The sequence below is a fragment of the Erinaceus europaeus genome, chromosome X (genome assembly GCF_950295315.1).
Source record: "Erinaceus europaeus chromosome X, mEriEur2.1, whole genome shotgun sequence".
Lineage (NCBI taxonomy): Eukaryota > Metazoa > Chordata > Mammalia > Eulipotyphla > Erinaceidae > Erinaceus > Erinaceus europaeus.
The window spans coordinates 77,193,052-77,219,090 of record NC_080185.1 but is presented as its reverse complement, the minus strand read 5'-3'; the positions used below and the strand labels follow the sequence as shown (position 1 = coordinate 77,219,090).

Below are 26,039 nucleotides of genomic sequence, written 5' to 3'. Positions count from 1 at the left end.
CTTTGTGAGTGGTGAAACAGAGCTGCAGGTCTCTATATCTCTCCCTTTATCTCTCTCCCTCTATCTTCCTCTCAATTTCTGGCTGTCTCTATTAAATAAATAATTAAATATAATAATAAATAAACAAATGCCAAAGCATTGCACTATCCAAGTGAGGTATTATGCTGGCCCTTCCTTCCCAAGCTTTAAATCTCAAAGGAGAAATCTGACTATTTGACTTCTATGCAGAGACTCTGTGCGGCTGGTAATCCAGAAAGTACAATTTGCACCCTTGGAGCCTGGACCCGGGCCATCAGCCCAGACCATCTGTCACTTCCTTCTGTCAACTCAACCCCTGCAACTCCAGGCCTGGATGGACAGGGAGGTTTGTGACTCTGGCTTCCTGCCCCCTGTCCTACAACTCATCTGAAACTCTTTCCTCACTGATTTCTTGCTTGGATAGATGGTGATGGAAGCCAGGGTAAAAACAGTGCTAAGGAAGCAGGGATTCTAGGTCCTGATCTGGGAATTCTCTACCTCGGCTTCAGATTCATTACCACGGCAAGCCAATCTCTGTCAATGTTTCTGTCAACAACTGCACTAACAAGATCATTAAAAAAAAAAATCAAGATTTCAGGTAAGCTGATTTTCCTATCTCCTTGCACTTGGTCACAAGTCTAAATGTCTTTCCCCTAAATTCTGCCCCATTGACCCACTCTACATTCACCTAGAATGTTGCTCCAATATCCAGTATCCAATATTATCAAAATGCAGGTCTCCATGAGCACATCACAGTACATTATTAAGTGTATTTTTATGTAAGGTCACTTATGAGGGTAAGTATGTGGGGGGGTCCCTCAAGGATGACTGATTATAAAAATGTGCTTTTCCTGGCTGTTCAGTTGACCAGACCACAGATGTTGTCCTGTATTCACTAGACAAGTACACCAAGGCTGTGTTCATTCAGGAGTTCACGTGAGCTACATCAGGGTCTGGGACAGACAGCCAAAGGTAGGATGATAGGCAAAGGGCTTGGGGTGAGAAGAAGGGGAAGAGGTTGGGGAAAGAAGGAAGCAGGAAAGAACCAAGGGCCAAGGAAATCAAGGTGAGGGCTAAAGTGAAGAAAACATTCCCAGAACTCGGGGGTGAGGACACAACTTATCCACAAGAGGATCATCAGAGTGCTGAGGGGGCACAGTGTGGGTAAGGTTTTCCCTCCAGAGCTGCTTACATTACTGTTCTATACAGTTAGACATGCCCACTCTCTTGGAGACTCCAGTAGGTTCATGAAATTGTGCAAGATACTCCTAAGGGGAAAATAATTGGCAAGCCTAGCTGAAGTCTTTCTTCAACTTTTAAAGGGAGACCATAGCGGCTAACTCCACTTTCTCCAACAGTTTTGAAGTAACCCCACTTCTGGCTGCCAACAGTCAGAAACAGGGTCTGGCACTGGATGGCAAACTCAAGCACGGGGACACCAATCTGGCCTCTAGCACGATGTAAGCTCAAATGTGATTCACACCTTCCAATTTCTTATGTTTTAATTTTTATTTGTAAAGTGGAAATATTGACAAGACTATAGGATATGAGGGGTACAATTCAAAACAATTCCCATCACCAGAACTCTGTATCCAATCCCTTCAATCGATAGCTTCCCTATTTTTTATCCCTCTGGAAGTATGGACCCAGGATCATTATGGGGTGCAGAAAGTGGAAGGTCTGGCTTCTGTAATTGCTTCTCTGCTGAATATGGGCATTGGCAGGTGAGCCACACTCTCAGCCTATCTCTCTCTCTCTCTCTCTCTCTCTCTCTCTCTCCCTCTCCCTAGTGGGATCTGGGGAGGCGGGGCTCCAAGATACATGGTGGGGTCATCTGCCCAGGGAAGTGAGGTTAGCATCATGGTATCATCTGGAACCTGGTGGCTTAAAAAGAGTTAAGATTTTGGTAGGAGTGTACATAAACACCATTCCCACCACCAAAGGACTGTGACCCATCCCTCCCGCCAACTCCCACCCCCCACTGGCCCAGGAAGCTGCATGTCTACCCCTCACCACTAGGTTTTTACTTTGGTGCCCTACTTACAATTTGATCCGGTCCTGCTTTTAGTTTCCCTTTCAGATCTTCTTAGTCAACTTCTGTTGATGAGTGGGATCATCCCATACTCATCTTTATCTTTCTGACTTAGTTTACTTAACATAATTCCTTCTAGCTCTGTCCAAGATGGGTCAGAGAAGGTGGGTTCATTGTTCTTGATAGCTGCATAGTATTCCATTGTGTATATATACCACAGCTTTCTCAGCCACTCATCTGTTGTTGGGCACCTGGATTGCTTCCAGGTTTTAGCTATTATGAATTGTGCTGCTATGAACATAGGAGTACACACCTCTTTTTGGTTGGGTGTTATGGAGTCCTTGGGGTATAACCCCAGGAGAGGAATTACTGGATCATATGGAACGTCCATGTCTAGCCTTCTGAGAGTTTTCCAGACTCCTCTCCACAGAGGCTGTACCAATTTACATTCTCACCAGCAATGTAAAAGGGTTCCTCTGTCCCCACATCCTCTCCAGCATTTGTTGCTGCTGTCCTTTTTGATGTATGCCATTCTTACAGGAGTGAGGTGGTATCTTAGTGTTGTCTTAATTTGCATTTCTCTGACAATCAGTGACCTAGAGCAGTTTTTCTAATGTTTGTTAGCCTTTTGGATCTCCTCTGAGGTGAATGTTTTGTTCATTTCCTCTGCCCATTTTTGGATGGGGTCATTTGCTTTTTTGGTGCAAAGTTTGCTGAGCTCTTTATATATTTTGGTGATTAGTTTCTTGTCTGATGTCTGGCATGTGAAGATCTTCTCCCATTCTGTGAGGGGTCTCTCTGTTTGTTTAATAGTTTCTTTGGATGTGCAGAAGCTTTTCAATTTGATGTAGTCCCATTGGTTTGTTTCTGCTTTAGTCTTCCTTGCAATTGGGTTTGATTCATCAAAGATATCCTTGAGGTGTAGGTGGGAAAGTGTTTTACGAATGTTTTCCTCTAAGTATTTGATTGTTTCTGGTCTGACATCTAGGTCTTTGATCCATTTGGAGTTGATTTTTGTTTCTGGTGAGACAAAGTGGTTCAATTTCATTCTTCTGCATGTTTCAACCCAGTTTCCCCAGCACCATTTATTGAAGAGAGCCTCCTTTTTCCATTTAATCCTTTGGGCCCCCTTATCAAAGATTATATGCCCATAGGTGTTGGGATTTACTTCTGGGCTTTCAATTCTGTTCCACTGGTCTGTGTGCCTATTTTTGTTCCAGTACCATGCTGTTTTGATGATGATGGCTTTATTGGTGGGAATGGTGTTTATGTACACTCCTAGCAAAATGTAGACATATAAATCAGTAGTTAATTAATATGAGAGGGGGAAAATCAATTGTATGTCTCAAAGTTTCTCAAAACACAAACTGAATCTTTTTAATATATAGGCTGTGTATTTGATATTCGGACTCTCTCAAAAGCCTAGACCAAGCAGATTAGAAGCATCCAATAGCACAGCTATATACAAGATACTGGATACTGTACAGCAAACCATAATAAAAGGACTTTTCAAAGTTACCCCAATTAACAAATAATGTGATGATAACATTAACTATCAATTGTCTTTTTGAACCCTAAGACAGCAGGAACCTCACATCGCCACTATAGAGCCCCTACTTCCCCCAGTCCTGGAAGCCTTGGATAGGGCCCACTTTCCCGTATGCATCTCGCAATCCAAACCAAATAATATTGCATCCGCCGATCACAACCTAACCAACGCAACGATTGCCACCTCAACATGCTTCACCTCAGACTGTGTCCAGAGACTTCACGTGTGGAATGACAACCCTTCAGCTTCATTACTCGGGTGAGACCTTTCCTTTTATAGTACACTCTAATTTCATCTCAGGTAGTTCACTTTCTAACAAAGTCCCATAACCTAGATATACACCAGTTTCTGTGAGAGAGAGCTTATGTGCACACGTACCCATAAACTACTGCAAAATATATACCTGAAAGCAGAAGTACACTAGAGTTTTCAGTGAGTACCTCCCTAACACTTCCTCTCCACTATTCCAAGCTTGGGATCCATGATTGCTCAACAAATTGTTTGGCTTTGTATGTTAACTCTCTTTTCAATCACCAGGTTCCAGATGCCACCAGGATGCTGGCCAGGCTTCCCGGGATTGAAGACCCCACCAATGTGTCCTGGAGCTCAGCTTCCCCAGAGACACACCTTACTAGGGAAAGATAGAGGCAGACTGAGAGTATGGACCGACCAGTCAACGCCCATGTTCAGTGGGGAAGCAGTTACAGAAGCCAGACCTTCTACCTTCTGCAACCCTCAATGACCCTGGGTCCATGCTCCCAGAGGGCTAGAGAATGGGAAAGCTATCATGGGAGGGGGTGGGTTATGGAGATTGGGTGGTGGGAATTGTGTGGAGTTGTACCCCTCCTACCTTATGTTTTTGTTCATTAATCCTTTCTTAAATAAAAAATTTAAAAAATAAAAAAGAGTTAAGATATAAAGCAGAAATTTTTTTTGACTAATCATAAACCTAAAGGGTGGAATATTGCAGATGAAGCTTTGGAGTCTCTGTTTTGGAAAGAGATAGTAGGTCTGTTTTAGGTATATTCCAAGGGTCCCATGACTTTACTTGTTTTTGCCTGAGCCTGACATCTAACATGCAGGTAGACCCAGGTTATGTCTGGGGAGATGGTGTCATAGTTGGAAAAAGGATTAGAAAGCTGGATCAGAGAAGAGAATAGCTCCCAAATATGGGAAAAGTATATAAATATCGTTAACTATAAACCCCTCAATTTGATCTGGGGCCCATGTTCATCACAGGAGCCTATGTAGCCTCTGCATCCCTTTAGGTCTGAGCTCATATTCTGTGGTCATGGCTAGGAACATTCCAGGCTGCACTAATTCTAGGACCCATCTTCCTCAGGTGGTATGTAGAGTATGTTGTCCAACCTCCCTTTGAAGAATGGAACAGTCCCTACCATTGTTGATCCACATTGAGGGCACGGTCGTATAGGGGCCCACAAAGGGGTCTGTCTATTATGTTGTTCCTGATGCAGATGACCAGTGGCAGTGGCAAGAGGGATCTGTTAGAGGTCTAGGCCCACCATGTCTGTGTGGGAATCCCAGGACTCCCTGAACAGGGCCCCAGGTGATGGGTGGCCTGGTAGTGACTTAAGAGTCATCATTAAAGTATGCCAGTCTCTTGCCCTTATTCAGCTTTTGTAGTCCTTACTTTTCTGACAAGGTTAGCTTTGGAGTGATTGAGGGATGTGTAACAGGAGGTAGATGAGGAGGGTATCTAGGTATAAGTAGAAACTGTTTCATTAGGTACTTTATGGTGTCTTTTTAGGTCTTTGTACTTGCTTGCTTCACTTATTGCCTCAATGCAATTATTATGCACTTTTGCTTTAAGGTAAATATTTCCCCCTAACTTATAGATACATGTGCATATCCCCTATCTCATAGGCCCTGGTTCATATAGAGGTTTTGAGGTTTTGTTAAGAAGTGTGTGGGGCTGGGTGGTGGCACACCTGGTTGACTGCACATGTTACAATGCACAAGGACCCGGTTTCAAGACCCCTGTCCCCACCTGCCAGGGGAAAGCTTTGCTAGTGGTGAAGCAGGTCTGCAGGTGTCTCTCTGTCTCTTTCCCTATCTCCCCTCCTCTTCTCAATTTGTGGCTGTCTCTATCCAATAAATAAATGAAGATAATAAAAAATTTTTAAAACGTGTGCCACCAGAAATGGAACTAAGGAGTCCTATGAGCTAGGAAAGGTCTCACAGGAGTAATGAAGCTGAAAGGTTCACATTCCATGCCTGATGTCTCTGCATGCAGTCCGAAGTGAAGCATGCCCAGGTAGTACTGGTTGCATTGCTTAGGTTGGGTTCAGCAGATGCAGTGTCAGTTGGTATGAGTTGAGAGAAGCATATAGGAAAGTGAGCCCCACCCTAGAGACACCTTCCAATTTCTATCTTCAATCCATTTTACATGCTATATACACAGTTCTAAGTTTCACCTTCAATGGTGTCTATCTTTTCTTTAAAATGTCCCTAGACAGAGATCTCTTTAGGCATGAAGGCCAATAATAAGTTGAATAATGCCCATGGAACCAATTGCAAGCTTATATCATGGGAAGGAAGAAAGGAAACCATAGAGAAGAAAATTTTCTTTTTCTTTTTTAAAAATTGCCACTAGGGTTATTGATGATGCTGGATGTCAGCATAACAAATGCATGGCTTCCAGTGGCCATTCTCCAATGCACTTTTTATTATTTGACAGAAAAGAGAGAAGTGAAATAGGAGGGGAGGTAGGGAGACAGAGAGACACCTGCAGCACTGCTTCACTGCTCCTGTAGCTACCCCCCACCCCACAGGTGGGGACCAAGGGCTTGAACCCAGATTCATGTGCATAGTAACATATGTGTTCAATCATACACACACCACTCAACACTTAGAAAAATTTTCTTATGTTGTATATTTTGCAATTAACAAAAGTCTTACATGTGTACTATGTTATTGTCCTAAGAACCCCATAAACGTAGGCTGGCAAGGTGTTCTTATTCTATTTTATACTTAAGGACCCTGAGGCTCAGAGAGATGAAGGAACTTGTCCAAGCTTGAAAAACCAATGATAGTTGTAGAAATATTCTATCACACATCATCAGACACCTTGATCTCTATATAAGCTACCTTCTAAGAAAGAAATAGACTAGTAAATGAAAAGTGGAGGGAAAAGGAACCAGAAACAGAGAATGGCATGATTAATTCATGCCACGAAAAGTCCCTCTGCTTTCTCCTATGCCCTAGCAGACACATAGCTATAGATTATTATTATTAGAAACTCATAGAAATCATCCAAAATATATTACTTTTTTTTTTTACTAAGTATTGATTTATTGACTGGTTTTGATAGCACAGAGAGAAATTGAGAGGGGAGGTAGAGAAAAAGAGCTACCTGCAACTCTGCCCGGACTTGAACTCAGGTCCTTGTGTATGGTAACATTTGCTGCATGCAGCCAGATGCACCACTGTCTTCTCCCAGAACAGCATTACATTAGATTGTCTTTCTTTATCTTTCTTTTTTGTCATCACTAAGGCTTCACTGTTCTGAGTAACATTTGCAGATAGAGACAGCAACAGAAGGGAAAGTATCCGAGCACTGAAGCTCACCCCCCCCCCCCGTGTTTTAGAGATTGGGTTGTGCACATGAAAAAGCAGGTGCTCTATCAAGATGAGCAAGATATATATATGTATATAGATATATAGATATAGATATATAGATATAGATATATAGATATAGATATATAGATATATATATCATTCTAGAGACTTCCCCAAAATCATGTAGGGGGGTTTTGTTTGTTTGCTTGCTTGCTTGCTTCTAGTGTTATTGCTAGGGCTCAGTGCCTGTACTATGAACCACTGATCCTTGTGGTTGGTTTTCATTTTTTATTGGATAGGATAGAGAGAAATTGAGAGGGTAGTGGGAGATATAAACAGACACCTGCAGACCTGCTTCACCACTTATGAAGAAAACCCCCACAGGTGGGGACCCGGGGCCTCAAACTGGGTTCCTTGTGTATCGTACTATATATGCTTTACCCGGTGCACCACCACCTGACCACAGATCATGTAGTTTTTCATGTCTTATTTTGTAATCAGTGGAGGTGGTGGTGTTTTTGTTTGTTTGTTTTTGTTTTCCCAGACACTGTTTAGCTCTGGTTTATGGTGCTGCTGGGGATTTAACTGGGGACTCTGGAGTCCCAGGCATAAAAGTATTTTGCAGAACTATGATGCTATATCCCAACTCTCAACCAGTGGGGCTTTTTAAAATTTCTTTATTGGGGGATTAATGGTTTACAGTCGGCAGTAAAATATTAGTAGTTTGCACATGCATAACATTTCCACATGACAGTACAAACCCCCTAGGTCCTCCTCTGCCATCATGTTCCAGGACCTTAACTGTGTCCCCCCATCCCCAGAGTCTTTTACTTTGGTGCAGTACACCAACTCCAGTCCAAGTCTGCTTAGCATTTTCTCTTCTGCTCTTGTTTTTCAACTTCTGTCTATGAGTGAGATTGTATTCATATTCATGCTTTTGTTTCTAACTTATCTCATTTAACATGGTATCATAAAGCTCCATCAAAGATGGGGTAAAGAAGGTGAATTCACCATTTTTAATAGCTAAGTAGTATTCCATTGTGTATATATACCACAACTTGCTCAGCCACTCATCAGTTGTTGAACACCTGGTTGCTTCCAGGTTTGTGCTATTACAAATTGTGCTGCTATAAACGTAGGTATATACAAATCTTTTTGGATAGGTATGTTTGTTTCCTTATGATATGTGCCCAGGAGAGGAATTGCAGGGTCATAGGGTAGGTCCATATCTAGCCTTCTGAGAGTTCTGTAGACTGGTCTCCATACGGGTTGGACCAACTGACATTCCCAACAGCAATGCAGGAGGGTTCCTTTGTCTCCACAATCTCTCCAGCATTTGTTAGTACTATCTTTTCTGATATATGACATTCTCACAGTATTGAAGTGGTATCTCATTCTTGTTTTGATTTGCATTTCTCTAACAATCAATGACTTGGGGCATTGCAGGCTCGCTCTGGGTCCACCCATCTCCCTGGCTGTTGGGAGACCAAGGTTAAAAAGTGGCCCCTGGGGGTCCTGGTGTAGCTCAGCATGTCGAGGGTGAACTGCACAGAGAGACAGGACAGTCAGCTCTGGGAAAAGCCTCAGAGAACAATTCATTTATTGAAAGAAAAATCAGGTAGCTATAGGCCATAACTCGGGGGGAAGGTTTGGGGTATCCATTAATCCAAACACAGAGCAAGACAATGGATAGTTAATTTTTACCAACAGACTGTTTGATCATAAACTTTACAATGTACATTTTTCCGGAGGTAAATTGCAGGCACTTTAGGGCAGCAGGAGAGAGGAAAAGCCGAGCAATGTTTGCTGGGGTTTTAAAGTTAACACAGTAATCCATGGCTTTTAATTAAAGAAGGAAAGGGGGAGGTGGCATGTGTACAAAGGTGCCCATATCCAGTCATCATAAATTCCAGAGAACCAGCCCTCCTCTCCACCTGAAGGGAGAGTTGGGGGTCAACTCGTTCGGATAGCATGGAAACAATGGCCTGGACTTTCCAGGACAGTGGACCCATTCTCCAATAGGGCATTTTTTATGGTTTTTTTTTTTTGGCCTTTTGGATCTCCTATATTCTGTTCATATCCTCTACCCATTTTTGGATGGGGTAGTTTGTTTTGTTGCTGCTGAGTTTGGTGAAGTTTTTTTGTTGTTGTTGTTTGTTTTTTGCCTCCAGGGTTATCGCTGGGGCTCCGTGCCTGCGCTATGAATCCACTGCTCCTGGAGGCCATTTTTTCCCATTGTTTTGACATTTTGACATTTGACATTTTGACATTTGACATTTGACAGTTTTAAGACATTTACTGATTTTAGTCAATTTATGGGAAAGATAGGGAACAAAAAGAAATGAAAATGCAACCTAATTACTAAATGTCATACATGTGATTCACATAATATTCCCAAAAGAAGTCAGTATAAAAAGAGAGGGCTTCCTGTAGGAAACAGAATGAACTAGATCTTAGAGAATAGGAAGACTCTAAGTACTAACAGAAGAAGAAAAGATAGTTTCAGATTGAGAGCATAGCATAGACAAAAGCAAGAAAGTGGGTATCTATATGGCATGTTCTGAGCATGGGGAGAGGAATGACTTGCTTAGGTCTATCTTAGCTACTAGAAACTTAAGCCAGAAAAAGTTGAACAGGATGGGTAGAGCCAGATTATTAAGGATTTCAGAAGCCAGAAAAGTTCTATTCAGTGAGGGAAACTCTTGAGCTGAGGGTGACGTGATAACATCAGATTTTAGAAAGAGAAATGTGGTTCCCATGAATAGAACAGCTAAGAACCTGGAAAACCTGTTAGAAGTAAAAAGATGTCACAAATTGTGCTGCTATGAACACAGGCATACACAGATCTTTTTGGATGGATGTATTTGAGTCTTTAGGACATATCCCCAGAAGAGGAATTGCCAGGTTCTACGGGAAGTCCATTCCTAGCCTTCTGAGATTTCTCCAGATTGTTCTCCATAGGGACTTGCCCAATTTACATTCTCATTAGCAGTGCAGGAGAGTTCCTATACCCCCCAAACTTCTCCAATATTTGTTACTATCCTTCCTTATGTATGACATTCTCACAAGAGTGAAGAGGTATCTACTTGTCTTCATTTACATTTCTCTGGTAATCAGTGACTTTGAGGGCAAACGCTAGAAGAAGAAGAAGTGACTGAGCATTTTTCATATGTTTGTTGGTCCTTTGGAGTTCATCTATGGTGAATATTTCCATATCCTCTCCCCACTTTGGGGATCTTTTTTTCTGAGTTTGGTGAGCACTTTGTATATCTGGTTATTAACTTTTTGTCTAATAGTAAAAGATCTTTTCCTATTCTGGAATCTATTTGGATGGTAGTTTCTCTTGCTGTGCAGAAATTTGTTGTGTAGGCCCATTGTTTTATTTTTGTTTTGGTTTTCCTTGTGAATGGATTTGAGTCACTGAAAACACCTATAAAATTTAGATTGAGAAACTTCTGCCAATGTTTTCCTCTAAATATTTGATGTGTTTTGGTGTAACATCCAAACCCTTGATTCATTTGGAGTATACTTTAGTGTGTGGTGAGATTAAGTGGTTTAGTTTCATTCTCCAGAATGTTTCAACCTAGTTCTCCCAGCACTATTTGTTGAAGAGACACTTTCCATTTAATATTTTGTAACTCTTGTCAAAAATTAGCTGTGCATAGGTGTGGGGCTGATTTCTGGGCCCTCAATTCTATTTGACTGGTCATGGTGTCTGGCTTTGTTCTAATACCAGATAGGGTTTTTTCTTTCTATCTATCTATCTATCTATCTATCTATCTATCTATCTATCTTTCTTTCTTTCTTTCTTCTTCTTTTTTTTTTACCAGAGCACTGATCATCTCTAGCATCTGGTGGTGTGAAAGATTGAACCTGGGACCTTGGAGCCTCAGACATGAGAGTCTCTTTGCATAATCATTATGCTATCTACCCTTTACCCCAAGCAGTTTTTATTACAATTGCCATATAGTTTGAGATCTGGGAGCATTATGCCTCCAGTCTTCTTTGTTCTCAAGATTGCTTCCAAAATTTTAGGTATTTTCTGATTCCAGTTCTGTTCTGTTCTCTTAAAGAAATTTGGTACAGGTGGGGGAGGTAGCAAATGGCAATATAGAGTGACTCTCACACCTGAGGCTCTAAAGTCCCAGGTTCAGTCTCCCATACCACCAAAATCCGGAGCTGAGCAGTGCTCTGGTAAAAAGTATATAAATAAAAATAAATAAATAATTAAATATATGTGGAAAAAATTAACTTGGTGGGACCTTGATTAGATGTCCAACAACAGATGAGTGGATAAGAAAGTTGTAGTATAGGGGGGTCGGACTGTAGTGCATCAGCTTAAGCACGAAACTCAAGGACCGGCATAAGGATCCTGGTTTGAGCCTCCGGCTCCCACCTGCAGGGGGGTTGCTTCACAAGCAGTGAAACAGGTCTGCAGGTGTCTATCTTTCCCTCCCCATCTCTGTCTTCTTCTCCTTTCTCCATTTCTCTCTGTCCTATCTGGCAACAAAAACATCAATAACAACAATAAGAAGAACCATACGATGACAAAAACAAGGGCAACAAAAAAGGAAAATAAATAAATAATAGAATATATAAAAAATAAAGTTGTAGTATAAATGCACAATGAACTACTACTCAGATATTAAGAACAAAGAAGTCACCTTCTTCATTTCATCTTGTATGGACCTTGAAGGAATCATGTTAAATGAGATAAGCTAGAAAGAGAAAGACAAATATGGGATGATCTCACTCATGGGCAGAACTTAAGAAACAAGAGTGGGGGTGGGAGAGCAGGTTTGGGCTATGGTGCACCTTGTTAAGCCCACACATTAACCATGCCTAAGGACCCAGTTGAAGCCCCCACCCCCACCCCCACTCATAGGGAGGAAGCTTCACGAGTAGAGAAGCAGGTCTGCAGATGTCTCTCCTTCTCTCTCTCTCTACTTCACCTTCTACTCTCAATTTCTATCTGCCCTATCAAAGAAGAGAGAGAGAGAAATTGAACTGGTTTGATGTATTGCATCAAAGCAAAGGACTCTGGGGAAGGACAGGGAGAAAGATTGAGGGAGGGGGCTTTCAAGTCCTGGTACTTGATGATGAATCTAATTTTGGGGTGAGAGTGTTTTGCAGACATTAATGTTAGTGAGATGAGAAATTGTATCCATGTGCCAACAACTCTACTATAAACAATTAACCTCCCAATAAAAAAATAAACAGTGGGTAAAGATAGATATATTTTAGTAGTTTTCTAGTAAAAAAATGCTTTGATGGGAAAATACTATAACCTATTAAATGTCAAATTAAAAAAATAAGAAAGATGAATAGGAAAGGACTAGGACTGAATGACTTAACTTCTCCCCTCTTCTCCAAACATATAACATTGAATATCATCACCTCCAGCCTTCAACCTGGAATGGACAAAGAGCTGCTGGGGATACTGGTGTCCTACAAAGTCAGAGTCAACTTGATGGTGTCCTGTGGAGGGTAAGTGAGGGTTCAAATGTCTGTTTCTCACTTGTTTTTCTTCTAGTTAGACTGACTCAACCAAGCTGTTCTACATCCCTCCAGATACCCAATCCTGTATGGAAGCCACCTATCCTTCCAGAAACCCATTATGTCGTTTGACTTACTTTTAAAAAATTGATTTATTTATTGGATAGAGACAGCCAGAAACTGAGGGGGGAGGGGGTGACAGAGAAGGAGAAAGACAGACACAGAGGGAAAGAGACCTGCAGCCCTGCTTCACCACACTTGCAAAGCTTTCCCTCTGCAGGTGGGGACCAGGGGCTCAAACCTGACTTACTCTTTTTTTTTAATTTTTTTATATTTATTTTATTTATTCCCTTTTGTTGCCCTTGTTGTTTTATTGTTTTATTGTTGTAGTTATTATTGTTGTTGTCGTTGTTGGATAGGACAGAGAGAAATGGAGAGAGGGAGGGGAAGACAGAGAGGAGGAGAGAAAGATAGACACCTGCAGACCTGCTTCACCGCCTGTGAAGCGACTCCCCTGCAGGTGGGGAGCTGGGGTTCGAACTGGGATCCTTATGCCGGTCCTTGTGCTTTGCGCCACCTGCGCTTAGCCCGCTGCACTACAGCCCGACTCCCCCTGACTTACTCTTATGACCTCTCATATTCTCATAAAATTAGGTTGCTACCTGTCATTTCCAGTTGTTAATTTTAGGGTGTCATTCTTCCCTCAGCATCCTAGGTGACCTGATGGCCAGGTAAGATACTATGGAAAGGGGAACTGGGGCAAGAACAGGAGGAAAAGGAGATAGGAGACCAAAAGAACAGAGATTAAGGGAGGCATCCCAGGACTCCATATAACATTGATAAAGGGGTTGTGAGGAGAGCTATCTAATTTTGCCTCTGAATCCTTACAGTGACGTTGGTGTGGAGCTGCCTCTTATATTAATGCACCCAAAACCATCTAATGGTAAGTAACCAGGTGGGATTCATAGGAACATTGGCCTCAAGGTCTGGACTAAAGTGTTTTGGTTTCGTTTCTTGAGGACAGGAAGTCTGGCTAAAGACTGAATAGCAGTTGGTAGGGTGGGTATTTAGGTTTTTAGAAAAATAATGGGGAGGCAATGGAAGAAGGGGATGAATAATCAGACATTTCTCTTTGGGGAACTGAAGTGCACCATATCAGTACCAGTCTCATTTATTTCTTCTCTATGCTTGCTACAGAGGTTACAAGGGAATGAAATGCTAGTCCCCTTTCCTTACTGGCAGCTCCTTGGGGGATTTTTGTATTGGGATATAAGGTAGGGAGTTAAGGAAAACAAGGCAGTGAGGTCAGTTGAACAAGATGAAGATGTGCCCGAAGGCAGTGGTAAGGATCTGAGTAAAGAAGTTGGGAAAAGGAAGAGATAACTTCCCTGGGATCAGGAAAAGGGAATGAGTGTGCAGGAAACACAGAAAGATGTTCCTAACTTTTCATTCCCTCTATGCTCCTTCTGTAAGCTCTGAGGACATAGTCATCGAGGAGTTTCCACAGCAGAAAGCTTTGGCAGCCGAGAGGGAAGAGGGGAGCTGAGCACCAAACTCTTGTGCATCTGTGTAAGAGCCCCATTGTAACACTCCAATAAAATCAGCTTGTTCAGACATGCCTGTTGATCTTTTTGGTGTTTTCTCCTCACTCTAGAAAGTTATGTAATTACCAAGAAAGAACCTTTCCCTGTCACTGTGATGTGCTTTTCACTTCCCTCTGGCCCTTTCTCCCACCCCAGCTACAGGAACGACAGGTGCTGGCTATCCATAGGATCCAAGGAAGCTAAGTCATCAGTGGTTAGCTGTGGTGGGACAGAGTACTGCGTGACCCCAGACATAAAATAACTTCAGGCAAAGAGCCTTGATATATGCCTTGGCATCTCACAAGACCCACATCTAGGCACGAGCTTGGAAACTGTGGATAGACTAAAGTACAAGTCTCCATACAAATCTAAGCTTGTGAAAAAAAAAAAAGACAAGGGACTTCCGGAGGCGGAGCTACGAGCAGCAGATCTCTTTCTCTCCTCTCCTCTCCTCTCCTCTCCTCTCCTCTCCTCTCCTCTCCTCTCCTCTCCTGTTCTCTCCCGGATCAACTAGGAATACCAAAGGAGACCACCCCGGACTGAAACAAGACAGGAATAGAATGACAACAGGAGCCCAGTAAATCACCAGTGAGTACAAACACGCGTGGCTGGTGACAGAGGAGAGAGGGGCCTAAGGAGAGATTAAGTGACTGCTAACAGTTCAGCAGTTTATCAGTTGAGACACCACCTCCAGTCTGCTCCAACAACAAGGGGACAGCTTAAGGGAGGAGAGGACTCCCCAGAGACTCACCAAGTGCAACTCTGAGTCTCCATTGTTACTACCCTCAGAATCTGGAGCAGCGACAGGGAGGGAGACCAGGGGACAGAGATCTAACCAGGAAACTCAGGAGAAGACCTATACCTTGGTGGCATAGCTGAGGGGCTGTGAAAATCTCTTTGCATAACCACTGGATTATCTCTGCCACACCCTGCTTTATCTCTTGGTCAGGAGTCAGTGATTAAGCTAAGAAGCCTATTGATGGTTTAAAAGCCCTCAGGCTCCCATAGCCTACAGGGAAGGAAAAAAGAAAAAAGAAAGAGGCTTTTAAACCACTGAGCTCCACTCAGGGATTGAAATAACTGTTAACTTCCACCACTGTGAACCCTTTAATTAACTTTCTTAGACACAAGTCAATCCAGGCAATAGTGATCAATAATTTGAAAAGTACTGATAAGGGAAACTCATAACATAATATATAAAATGGTTAAAACAACAAGAAAAAATATTGGAGAATCGAACCAGGACAAGAGTCCAGCTAAAAGTCCTACAGAGGGTGAAGCACAAAATAATGAGTTCAACATCAAACATTAGCTAAGGAAATAATAACAGGAGTGAGTAAAGAATTTGAAAAAATTGTAATCAGAAATGCAGGAACAACAAATGAGAATATGGAAGAAAATACTAATTATCTCATGGTTATTAGAGAGCTGAAAGCTGAAATCTCTGAGCTAAGAATGCAACTAGCTGAACAAGCTAAAACAGTATCAGAGCAGGGCAACAAAATAGATGAACTCCAGAAAACAGTAGAGGGCAGATAGAATAGAATCTATGAGGCTGAAGACAGAATTAGCAAGATCGAGGATGAATTAGAGACAACTGAAAAAGAAGTAAGAGATCTCAAAAAGAGATTAAGAGATGCTGAAAACAACAACAGAGTCCTATGGGATGACTTCAAAAGAAACAATATACACATTATTGGCATACCAGAGGAAGAAACAGAAGGAGAGGAAGAAAGCATTTTCCAGGCCATAGTAGCTGAAAACTTCTCTAGTCTAGACAACATCAAAGATATAAAAATTCAAGAAGCCCAGAGGGTCCCAAAGAGAATTAACCCAGACCTAAAGACACCAAGACATATCATACTTAGAATGGAAAGGAATAAGGATGAAGAAAGGATCCTGAAGGCTGCAAGAGAAAAACAAAGAGTCACCTACAAAGGAAAACCCATAAGATTCGCAGCAAACTTCTCCATACAAACACTACAGGCCAGAAGAGAATGGCAAGATATCTATCGAGTGCTCAATGAGAAAGGCTTTCAGCCAAGAATACTATATCCTGCTAGACTGTCATTCAGACTAGATGGAGGCATCAAAACCTTCTCAGACAAGCAACAGTAGAAGGAATCAACCATCACCAAGCCTGCCCTGAAAGAAGTTCTGAAAGGTCTCCTATAAACAACCAGACCACCACAAATAGGACATATATCAAAACACTCTAAAACTCTACAAGAATGGCGTTAAAATATCTTCAATCTTTGATATCAATAAATGTTAATGGCCTGAATTCACCTATTAAAAGACACAGAGTAGGAAGATGGATCAGAAAACACAACCCAACAATATGCTGTCTACAGGAAACCCACCTAACTCAACAAGACAAACACAGACTTAAAGTGAAAGGATGGAAAACTATCATACAAGCCAATGGCCCACAAAAAAGGGCAGGGACAGCTATTCTCATATCTGACATGATAGACTTTAAAATAGATAAGATTAAAAAAGATAGGAATGGACACTACTTAATACTCAGAGGATCAGTCAATCAAGAGGACTTAACAGTTATTAACATCTATGCACCCAATGAGAAGCCATCTAAATACATCAAACTTCTACTGAAAGAGCTACAGCAATGTATTAATAGTAACACAATCATAGTAGGGGACTTCAACACCCCATGAGAAGCCATCTAAATACATCAAACTTCTACTGAAAGAGCTACAGCAATATATTAACAGTAACACAATCATAGTAGGGGACTTCAATACCCCATGAGGAGCCATCTAAATACATCAAACTTCTACTGAAAGAGCTACAGCAATATATTAACAGTAACACAATCATAGTAGGGGACTTCAACACCCCACTCTCTCAACTTGACAGATCATCCACCCTGTCCAACGCTTGACGTCTCATCATCCATTCTGGTCCCCTACACTTACACTGAACTTCTCTGTTCCAGACTCTTGGAAACAGAGTTGGCAATCAGCTGAGGTAAAGAACAAACACATCATCACAGACCCCTGCAAGCATCAACCCGGCTTTGACCTAGCACGTTATGATTGGGCCCTCCTCAATCGCTATCGAACAGGCCATGGCCGGTGCGCTGCTATGTTCCATCGCTGGGGACCCAAACTGCCCCTGCAGCTACAGACAGACTATGACCCACATAGTCAACGACTGCCACTTCTCCAGATTCAAAGGAGGTCTCGAAACATTACATCAGGCTCAACCTGACGCTGTTGACTGGCTACAGAAGAAGGGCAAACGCTAGAAGAAGAAGAATCCAGGCAGAAAATCAATAAAGACATAAGGGAGCTAAGTGAGGATATAGATAAACTAGAACTATTGGACATTTTCAGAGTCATTCATCCCAAGAAACTGGAATACACATTTCACTCAAATCCACATGGGTCATTCTCAAGGATAGACCATATGTTAGGCCACAAAGACAGCATCAGCCAATTCAAGAGCATTGCAATCATCCCAAGCATCTTCTCAGACCACAGTGGAATTAAACTAACACTTAACAATCAACAAAAGATTAGTAACAGTGCCAAAATGTGGAAGCTCAACAGTACGCTTCTTAACAACTTCTGGATCAAAGAGGAAATCAAGGAAGAAATCAAAATGTTTCGAGACTTCAATATGAAAATGAAGACACAAGCTATCAAACTATTTGGGACACAGCTAAAGCAGTCCTAAGAGGGAAGTTCATAGCTATACAAGCACACATTAGGAAACAAGAAAAAGCACAAATAAACAGCCTGATTGCACATCTTAAAGACCTAGAAGAAGAACAACAAAGGAACCCTAAAGCAACAAGAAGGACATAAATCACTAAAGTTAGGGCAGAAATAAATAACATTGAGAATAGGAAAACCATACAAAAGATCAATGAAAGTAAATGTTGGCCCTTTGAAAGAGTAAACAAAATCGACAAACCTTTAGCCAGATTCACAAAACAAAAAAGGGAGAAGACCCAAATAAATCGGATAGTAAATGAAAGAGGAGATATCACAACAGACACCGCAGGAATTCAACATATCATGGGAGACTTCTATGAACAACTATATGCCACCAAGCTAGAGAACCTGGAAGAAATGAATGATTTCCTAGATACCTACCAACTTCCAAAACTAAGTAAAGAGGAAGTGGATAACATGAACAGGCCCATCACAGCTAATGAAATTGAAACAGTTATCAAAAATCTCACCAAAAATAAAAGTCCTGAACCTGATGGTTTTACAAATGAATTCTACAAAACCTTCAAAGAAGAACTAATATCTCTACTGTTAAAAGTCTTCCAGAAGATTGAAGACACTGGAATACTCCCTGCCAGCTTCTATGAAGCCAACATCACCCTGATACCAAAAGCAGACAGGGACACAACCAAAAAAGAAAACTACAGACCAATATCTCTGATGAACATAGATGCGAAAATATTGAACAAAATTCTAGCCAACCAGATACAGCAGTATATCAAAAAGATTGTTCATCATGACCAAGTGGGGTTTATCCCAGGCATGCAAGGTTGGTTTAATATACGTCAATCAATCAATATGATCCACCATATCACAAAAGGAAGACCAAAAACCACATGGTCATATCAATAGATGCAGAGAAAGTCTTTGACAAAATACAACATCCCTTTATGATCAAAACACTACAAAAAATGGGAATAGATGGAAAATTCCTGAAGATAGTGGAGTCTATAAATAGCAAACCTACAGCCAACATCATACTCAATGGTGAAAAACTGGAAGCATTTCCACTCAGATCAGGTACTAGAAAGGGCTGCCCACTATCACCATTACTATTCAACATAGTGTTGGAAGTTCTTGCCATAGCAATCAGGCAGGAGCAAGGAATTAAAGGCATACAGATTGGAAGAGAAGAAGTCAAACTGTCCTTATTTGCAAATGACATGATAGTATACATGGAAAAACCTAAGGAATCCAGCAAGAAGCTTTTGGAAATCATCAGGCAATACAGTAAGGTGTCAGGCTACAAAATTAACATTCAAAAGTCAGTGGCATTCCTCTATGCAAACACTGAGTTAGAAGAAATTGAAATCCAGAAATGAATTCCTTTTACTATAGCAAAAAAAAACAATAAAATATCTAGGAGTAAATCTAACCAAGGAAGTGAAAGACTTGTATACTGAAAATTATGAGTCACTACTCAAAGAAATTGAAAAAGACACAAAGAAGTGGAAAGATATTCCATGTTCATGGGTTGGAAGAGTTAACATCATCAAAATGAATATATTACCCAGAGCCATCTACAAATTTAATGCTATCCCCATCAAGATCCCAAGCACATTTTTAGGAGAATAGAAAAAATGCTACAAATATTTATCTGGAACCATAAAAGACCTAGAATTGCCAAAACAGTCTTGAGAAAAAAGAACAGAACCGGAGGCATCACACTCCCAGATCTCAAACTGTATTATAGGGCCATTGTCATCAAAACTGCTTGGTACTGGAACATGAACAGACACACTGACCAGTGGAATAGAATCGAGAGCCCAGAAATGAGGTCCCACACGTATGGACATCTAATCTTTGACAAAGGGGCCCAGACTATTAAATGGGGAAAGCAGAGTCTCTTCAACAAATGGTCTTGGAAACAGTGGGTTGAAACATGCAGAAGAATGAAACTGAATCACTGTATTTCACCAAATACAAAAGTAAATTCCAAGTGGATCAAGGACTTGGAGGTTAGACCACAAACTATCAAATATTTAGAGGAAAATATTGGCAGAACTTTTTTCCGCATAAATTTTAAAGAAATTTTCAATGAAACAAATCCAATTACAAAGAAGACTAAGGCAAGTATAAACCTATGGGACTACATCAAATTAAAAAGCTTCTTCACAGCAAAAGAAACCACTACCCAAACCAAGAGACCCCTCACAGAATGGGAGAAGATCTTTACATGTCATACATCAGATAAGAGTTTAATAACCAACATATATAAAGAGCTTGCCAGACTCAACAAGACAACAAATAACCCCATCCAAAAATGGGGGGAGGACTTGGACAGAATATTCACCACAGAAGAGATCCAAAAGGCCGAGAAACACATGAAAAAATGCTTCAAGTCTCTGATTGTCAGAGAAATGCAAATAAAGACAACAATGAGATATCACTTGTCTCCTGTGAGAATGTCATACATCAGAAAAGGTAACAGCAGCAAATGCTGGAGAGGGTGTGTGGTCAAAGGAACCCTCCTGCACTGTTGGTGGGAATGTAAATTGGTCCAGCCTCTGTGGAGAACAGTCTGGAGAACTCTCAGAAGGCTAGAAATGGACCTACCCTATGACCCTGCAATTCCTCTCCTGGGGATATATCCTAAGGAACCCAACACATCCATCCAAAAAGATCTGTTTACACATATGTTTTTGGCAGCACAATTTGTAATAGCCAAAACCTGGAAGCAACCCAGGTGTCCAACAACAGATGAGTGGCTGAGCAAGTTGTGGTATATATACACAATGGAATACTACTCAGCTGTAAAAAATGGTGACTTCACTGTTTTCAGCTGATCTTGGATGGACCTTGAAAAAATCATGTTGAGTGAAATAAGTCAGAAACAGAAGGATGAATATGGGATGATCTCACTCTCAGGCAGAAGTTGAAAAACAAGATCAGAAAAGAAAACACAAGTAGAACCTGAAATGGAATTGGCATATTTCCCCTAAGTAAAAGACTCTGGGGTGGGTGGGTGAGGAGAATACAGGTCCATGAAGGACGATAAATGACATAGTGGGGGTTGTATTGTTAAATGGGAAACGGGAGAATGTGATGCATGTACAAACTATTGTATTTACTGTTGAATGTAAAACATTAATTCCCCAATAAAGAAAAAAAATAGACAAGAAAAGAAAGAGGATGCGAGTGGGAGGGAGAGTGAAAAAAAAATCTAAGCTTGTGTTCTTGGCAGAACAGAGCAATGGGAGTCTTGAGTTGGGTTATGGAATAGTAAAAGTATGGCCATGTGGAATGGGGTGGAGTGTTCTCTGGGGGAATAAGTTACTTCCTTGAGAAAATCTGGCGTGTGTGTGTGTGTGTGTGTGTGTGTGTGTGTGTGTGTGTGTGTGTGTGTGTGTGTGTGTTTTGGGGGAATCTATCCACAGAGATTCTGAAAAGAGAAAGGTCACCCAAGATGATGATGGCTGGACTGTCTATTTGCCCAGCAGTGTGGCAAAGACATCACCCATTACCTACTTCATGACATCTTTGACTTGGTCTGCTATGTGAGCTCCCCACCAAGGAATCACAAAATAAATATCCTTTGCCTTCCTTGGTCACCTTACCTAGGAACTCTCTTCCTCAAAGTTATTTATCATAAGTGTTGGGAAGTTTAACCAAAGCAATCCTTTTTTTAAAAATGTTATTTATTTATTTATTTATTTATTCCCTTTTGTTGCCCTTGTTGTTTTATTGTTGTAGTTCTTGATGTCGTCGTTGTTGGATAGAACAGAGAGAAATGGAGAGAGGAGGGAAAGACAGAGAGGGAGAGAGAAAGATAGACACCTGTAGACCTGCTTCACTGCTTGTGAAGCGACTCCCTTTCAGGTGAGGAACCAGGGGCTCGAACTGGGATCCTTATTTCGGTTCTTGCACTTTGTGACACATGCACTTAACCCACTGAGCTACCGCCCAAATCCCCAAAGCAATCTTTTAAAGGGTCCTTTCCACTTTTGGTACCAAGACTGTCTAGTACTAGGACAGGGTTGGGTTCAGGGAGACAACTACCAGACCTGACTTCCTAAAATAATGTATTTCAGAGTATGAATAGGGCTGGGGAGAGGGCATAGTGGTTGAAGCTCTGAGGTTCCAAGTTCAATCTCCTAGAGCACCATATGTCAGAAGTAAGCAGTGTTCTGTTCACTGTCATTCTTTATTTTTCATCCTATATATCTCTCATTAAAATAAATAAATAGGGGGTCAGGAGATAGATCAGCAGGTTAAGTGCATATGGTGCGAAACTTGAGGACCAGTGTAAAGATCCTGATTCGAGCCCCTGGCTCCCCATTTGTAGGTGAAGCAGGTCTGCAGATGTCTATCTTTCTCTCTCCATCTCTGTTTTCCCCTCCTTCTCCATTTCTCTCGGTGCTATCTGGCAACAACATCAATAACAACAATAATAATAACCACAACAATGATAAAAACAAAGTTAACGGGAGTCGGGTGGTAGCACAGGTGATGTGAAGCACAAGGACCAGCGTAAGGATCCCGATTCAAGCCCCTGGCTCACCACTTGAGGAGAGTTGCTTCATGTCGGGGTCTCTGGCGGGGTGATCTCCAGGAGAAAAAGTAATGGACTGGTTCTTTCTCTCTCACGCAAGGGACGACACAAAGTAAAGACACTGGGGAGACTGCCGTGTGCTCAGATCTCATTTATTAGCAGGTGGACATGAGTTAAATAGAAAACCAAACAAAGGGAGTTATTGAAATATGTCAGAAATTACAGGTTTCTTAAAAGTCAGCTTGCCCCTATGGTAGGGGGATGGTATGACAGGAATTGATGAGATACAAGACAGTTATTCTCCATGACACAAGCAACTTAATTATCCAAAGGTATTTGAGAGAAGCATAGGGGTTAAACCATTAGGGTGAGACACAGAGAAGATGGATATCAAAAGGCCATATAGTTTGGACTTTCTCTTGTCTGGGGTCTGAGTTGTATGATGGAATGTGTGATAAGGTGTGTTCTTCTGTGATCAGAAGGTGAGGTTTGAGTAAATGAATCTTAAAAGTAGGCAGCCATGTGGCCTGCAGTTAATGGGGAGAAGTATTGGGGTTTCTGTGGGCCTGAGAGTCAATAAGGAAAGAACTAAGTCTGAGTTCCTTCCCTTTGCTCACCTTGGTTGAGAGAGACTCACAAGGAGGTATATTCTCAGACCTCCATCCAAGGAGTTCTCCCTAAGCTCTATCAAGCTTACACATAGTCCCAACAGCTTCACAGGCGGTGAAGCAGGTCTGCAGGTGTCTATCTTTTTCTCCCCATCTCTACCTTCCCCTCCTCTCTCCGTTTCTCTCTGTCCTATCCAACAATGACGACATCAGTAACTACAACAATAAAACAACAAGGGCAACAAAAGGAAATAAATATTTAAAAAAAATTTTTTTAAATGGCAACAAAAAGGAAAATAAATAAATAAATAAATATTTTTAAAGAGTATGAGTATTCCTCATATCACTAACTCTATACATCAGTACTTCAAATGTCTTCATCACTATGTCAAACAAAAGGAATTACGAACTTTACAAATTAAAAGATAAAAGAAATGTGCCAGGTTCTGGGTGGTGGTACAGTGGATAAAGCCTTGGACCCTAAAGCATGAGGTCCTGAGTTTGATCCTCAGGAGCACATATACCACAGTGAATTCTGGTTCTTGTTCTCTCTCTCCTAAATATATATATGGGGAGTTGATAGTTTATAGTTTTAAACACATAGGCACAGCCTCTCATCTCCCCTTGATTGGTGTCTAGGAGACTCACCAAGACCCCAATGTCCTTTCATTCTGTCCCTTTCCCTCCTCTAGTATCCTTTGCTTTGATGCAGTAAGCCACACACAGTAAGCTTCACTTTACGTCCCCCTTTCCTATTCTTATGTTCCACCTATAAGTGACATCATTCAGTGTTGGTCTCTCTTTCTGGCTTGTCTCAGTGGACATGATGCCTTTAGATTTTGACCACAATATTGCAAAGGAGATGATTTCATCATTTTAACAGCTGCATAGCAATCCATTGTGTATATGTACCACAACTTTCTTAGTCATTCATTTGTCATTGGGCATCTGGGTTGCTTCCAAGTTTGGGGTATTACAAATTGTGCTACATTGGTGTGCACAGGTCTTTACAGATAGATGCTTCTGTTTTCCCTGGCTAAATCTCTAGGAGAGGAACTGATTGTTGGGTCATAAGCTAAGCTCATTTCTAAAGTTTCTGATGAATCTCCAGACTGTTTTCCATATGGTCAGAACAACTTACATTTCTTCAGCAATGTAGGAGAGTCTCTTCCCCCAAAGTCTCTCCAATAACTGGTGTTTCTATTTATTAGATGACATCCTCACAGGTATAAAGTGGTAGCTCACTGTTTTTATTTGCATTCCCCTGATCATCAGTGACTTTGAGCATTTTTCCATATGTCTGTTAGTCTTTGGATCTCTTCTTTGGAGAATATTCTGCTCATATCTTCCCATTTTTCAGTGGGGGTTGTCTTTTTATTGTTGAGTTTGGTGAATTCATTGTGTATTCTGGTTGTCAATCCTTTGTCTAATGGATAACACATAAAGATTTTCTCCCACTCTGTATGGGGCCTCTTTGTTATGGTGGTTATTCCCTTTGTTATGCAGAAGATTTTCAGTTTGATGTAGTCCCACTGGTCTATGTTCACTTTTGTTTTCCTTGTAATTGGATCTGAATCAGTGAAGATGTTGTAAAAACTTGTATGGAAGACAATTCTGCTTATGCTTTCCTCTAAGTCAACCTCTTTCTCACTACTATCTGTCTCATAAATAAGTAAGTAAATAAATTAATAAATGTATTACTTAAATGTGGAGAGAGAGAGACAGAGATAGAGATAGAGCTAGAGAGAGAGAGAAAGGTATTACCACACCAATTCTCTGTGAAGGAAAACCGGAAGTCTTTTCAGATTACCAAACCCTATGCTGTTTCTTACACTTTTGCCCTCATCTAACTCCCAGCTGTAACACAAAAGCCAAGAAGGTTTGAATTGCTATATCCGAGGCTCCATAGGGTCTTTATTAATCAAAGCCATTTATTGACTTCCCCGCTGCAGGTGGGGCCCAGAGGCTTTAACCTGGGTCTTTGAGCATTGTAACACACATGCTCAACCAGGTGTATCCCTACTCAGCCCCTTTAAGCCATACATTGAAATGACCCATCCTACTGTGTCATCTTAGGTCACTTGTTGTGTGTCAATAGACAGCAACTGTTCAGAAACAATTTCTTTACCTTTGTTATTTTTTTTAATGCATCAATGGGGGATGCACCGATGATCTTTCACATTGAGTAGTGCCCTAGGACAATTCTTTTTCCTATCCCATTTCTTAGCTAGAGGAGAGAGAGAAGTTGAACAGCAGTGATACACCTCAGCAGTGCTGTGCCATCCATGGAACTACCCCAACATAGTCCATCCTGCTTCTATGGTGTACAGTGGGCTTCAAATCCAGTACCTCGCACACAGCAAGGCATATGCTCTAGTGGGTAAGCAATCACCCAGACCCCGCAGTCCCTTTTCTGCACCTGCCTGATCAATGGACTTTCTTTAAAAAATTTATTTATTTATTCCCTTTCGTTGCCCTTGTTTTATTATTGTATTTATTATTGTTGTTGATGTTGTCATTGTTGGATAGGACAGAGAGAAATGGAGAGAGAAGGGTAAGACAGAGAGGGGGAGAGAAAGACACCTGCAGACCTGCTTCACTGCCTGTGAAGCGACTTCCATGCAGGTGGGGAGCCGGGGGCTTGAACCGGAATCCTTGCACTTTGCACCATGTGCATTTAACCCTCTATGCTACCACCCGACTCCCTGGACTTTTTTTTTAAGACAGAGGATGAGAGAGGGAGAAGACAGAGGAGAAACATTACACCAATATTTCACTATGTGTCAACTTCTCCTTTGCATGATGTTCCCATGTGGTGACTACACGCTTAAATCTAGGTCCTTGCACATGGTCAAGTGTGTGGTCTATCCAGTGAGCTAACTCCCAGCCCCCAGCTTCTTCTTTTTAAAAAACATTTTATT

The 26,039-nt window shown here is 41.4% G+C and overlaps 2 protein-coding genes across 4 annotated transcripts in view; one reads left to right on the top strand and one right to left on the bottom strand.

Moving 5' to 3' along the window:
- The window catches only part of ARR3 (arrestin 3), an 18,442-nt gene extending 4,222 nt beyond the window's left edge, over positions 1 to 14,220 (top strand). The window contains 9 exon segments of the mRNA XM_060182665.1: positions 229 to 364; positions 528 to 596; positions 598 to 616; positions 882 to 954; positions 1,341 to 1,478; positions 12,582 to 12,665; positions 13,382 to 13,405; positions 13,565 to 13,621; positions 14,148 to 14,220. Coding sequence (XP_060038648.1) covers positions 229 to 364; positions 528 to 596; positions 598 to 616; positions 882 to 954; positions 1,341 to 1,478; positions 12,582 to 12,665; positions 13,382 to 13,405; positions 13,565 to 13,621; positions 14,148 to 14,220 — 673 coding nt within the window.
- P2RY4 (pyrimidinergic receptor P2Y4) overlaps positions 1 to 26,039 on the bottom strand; it is a 575,290-nt gene that overhangs the window by 535,944 nt on the left and 13,307 nt on the right. The gene's annotated exons all lie outside the window — the stretch shown is intronic.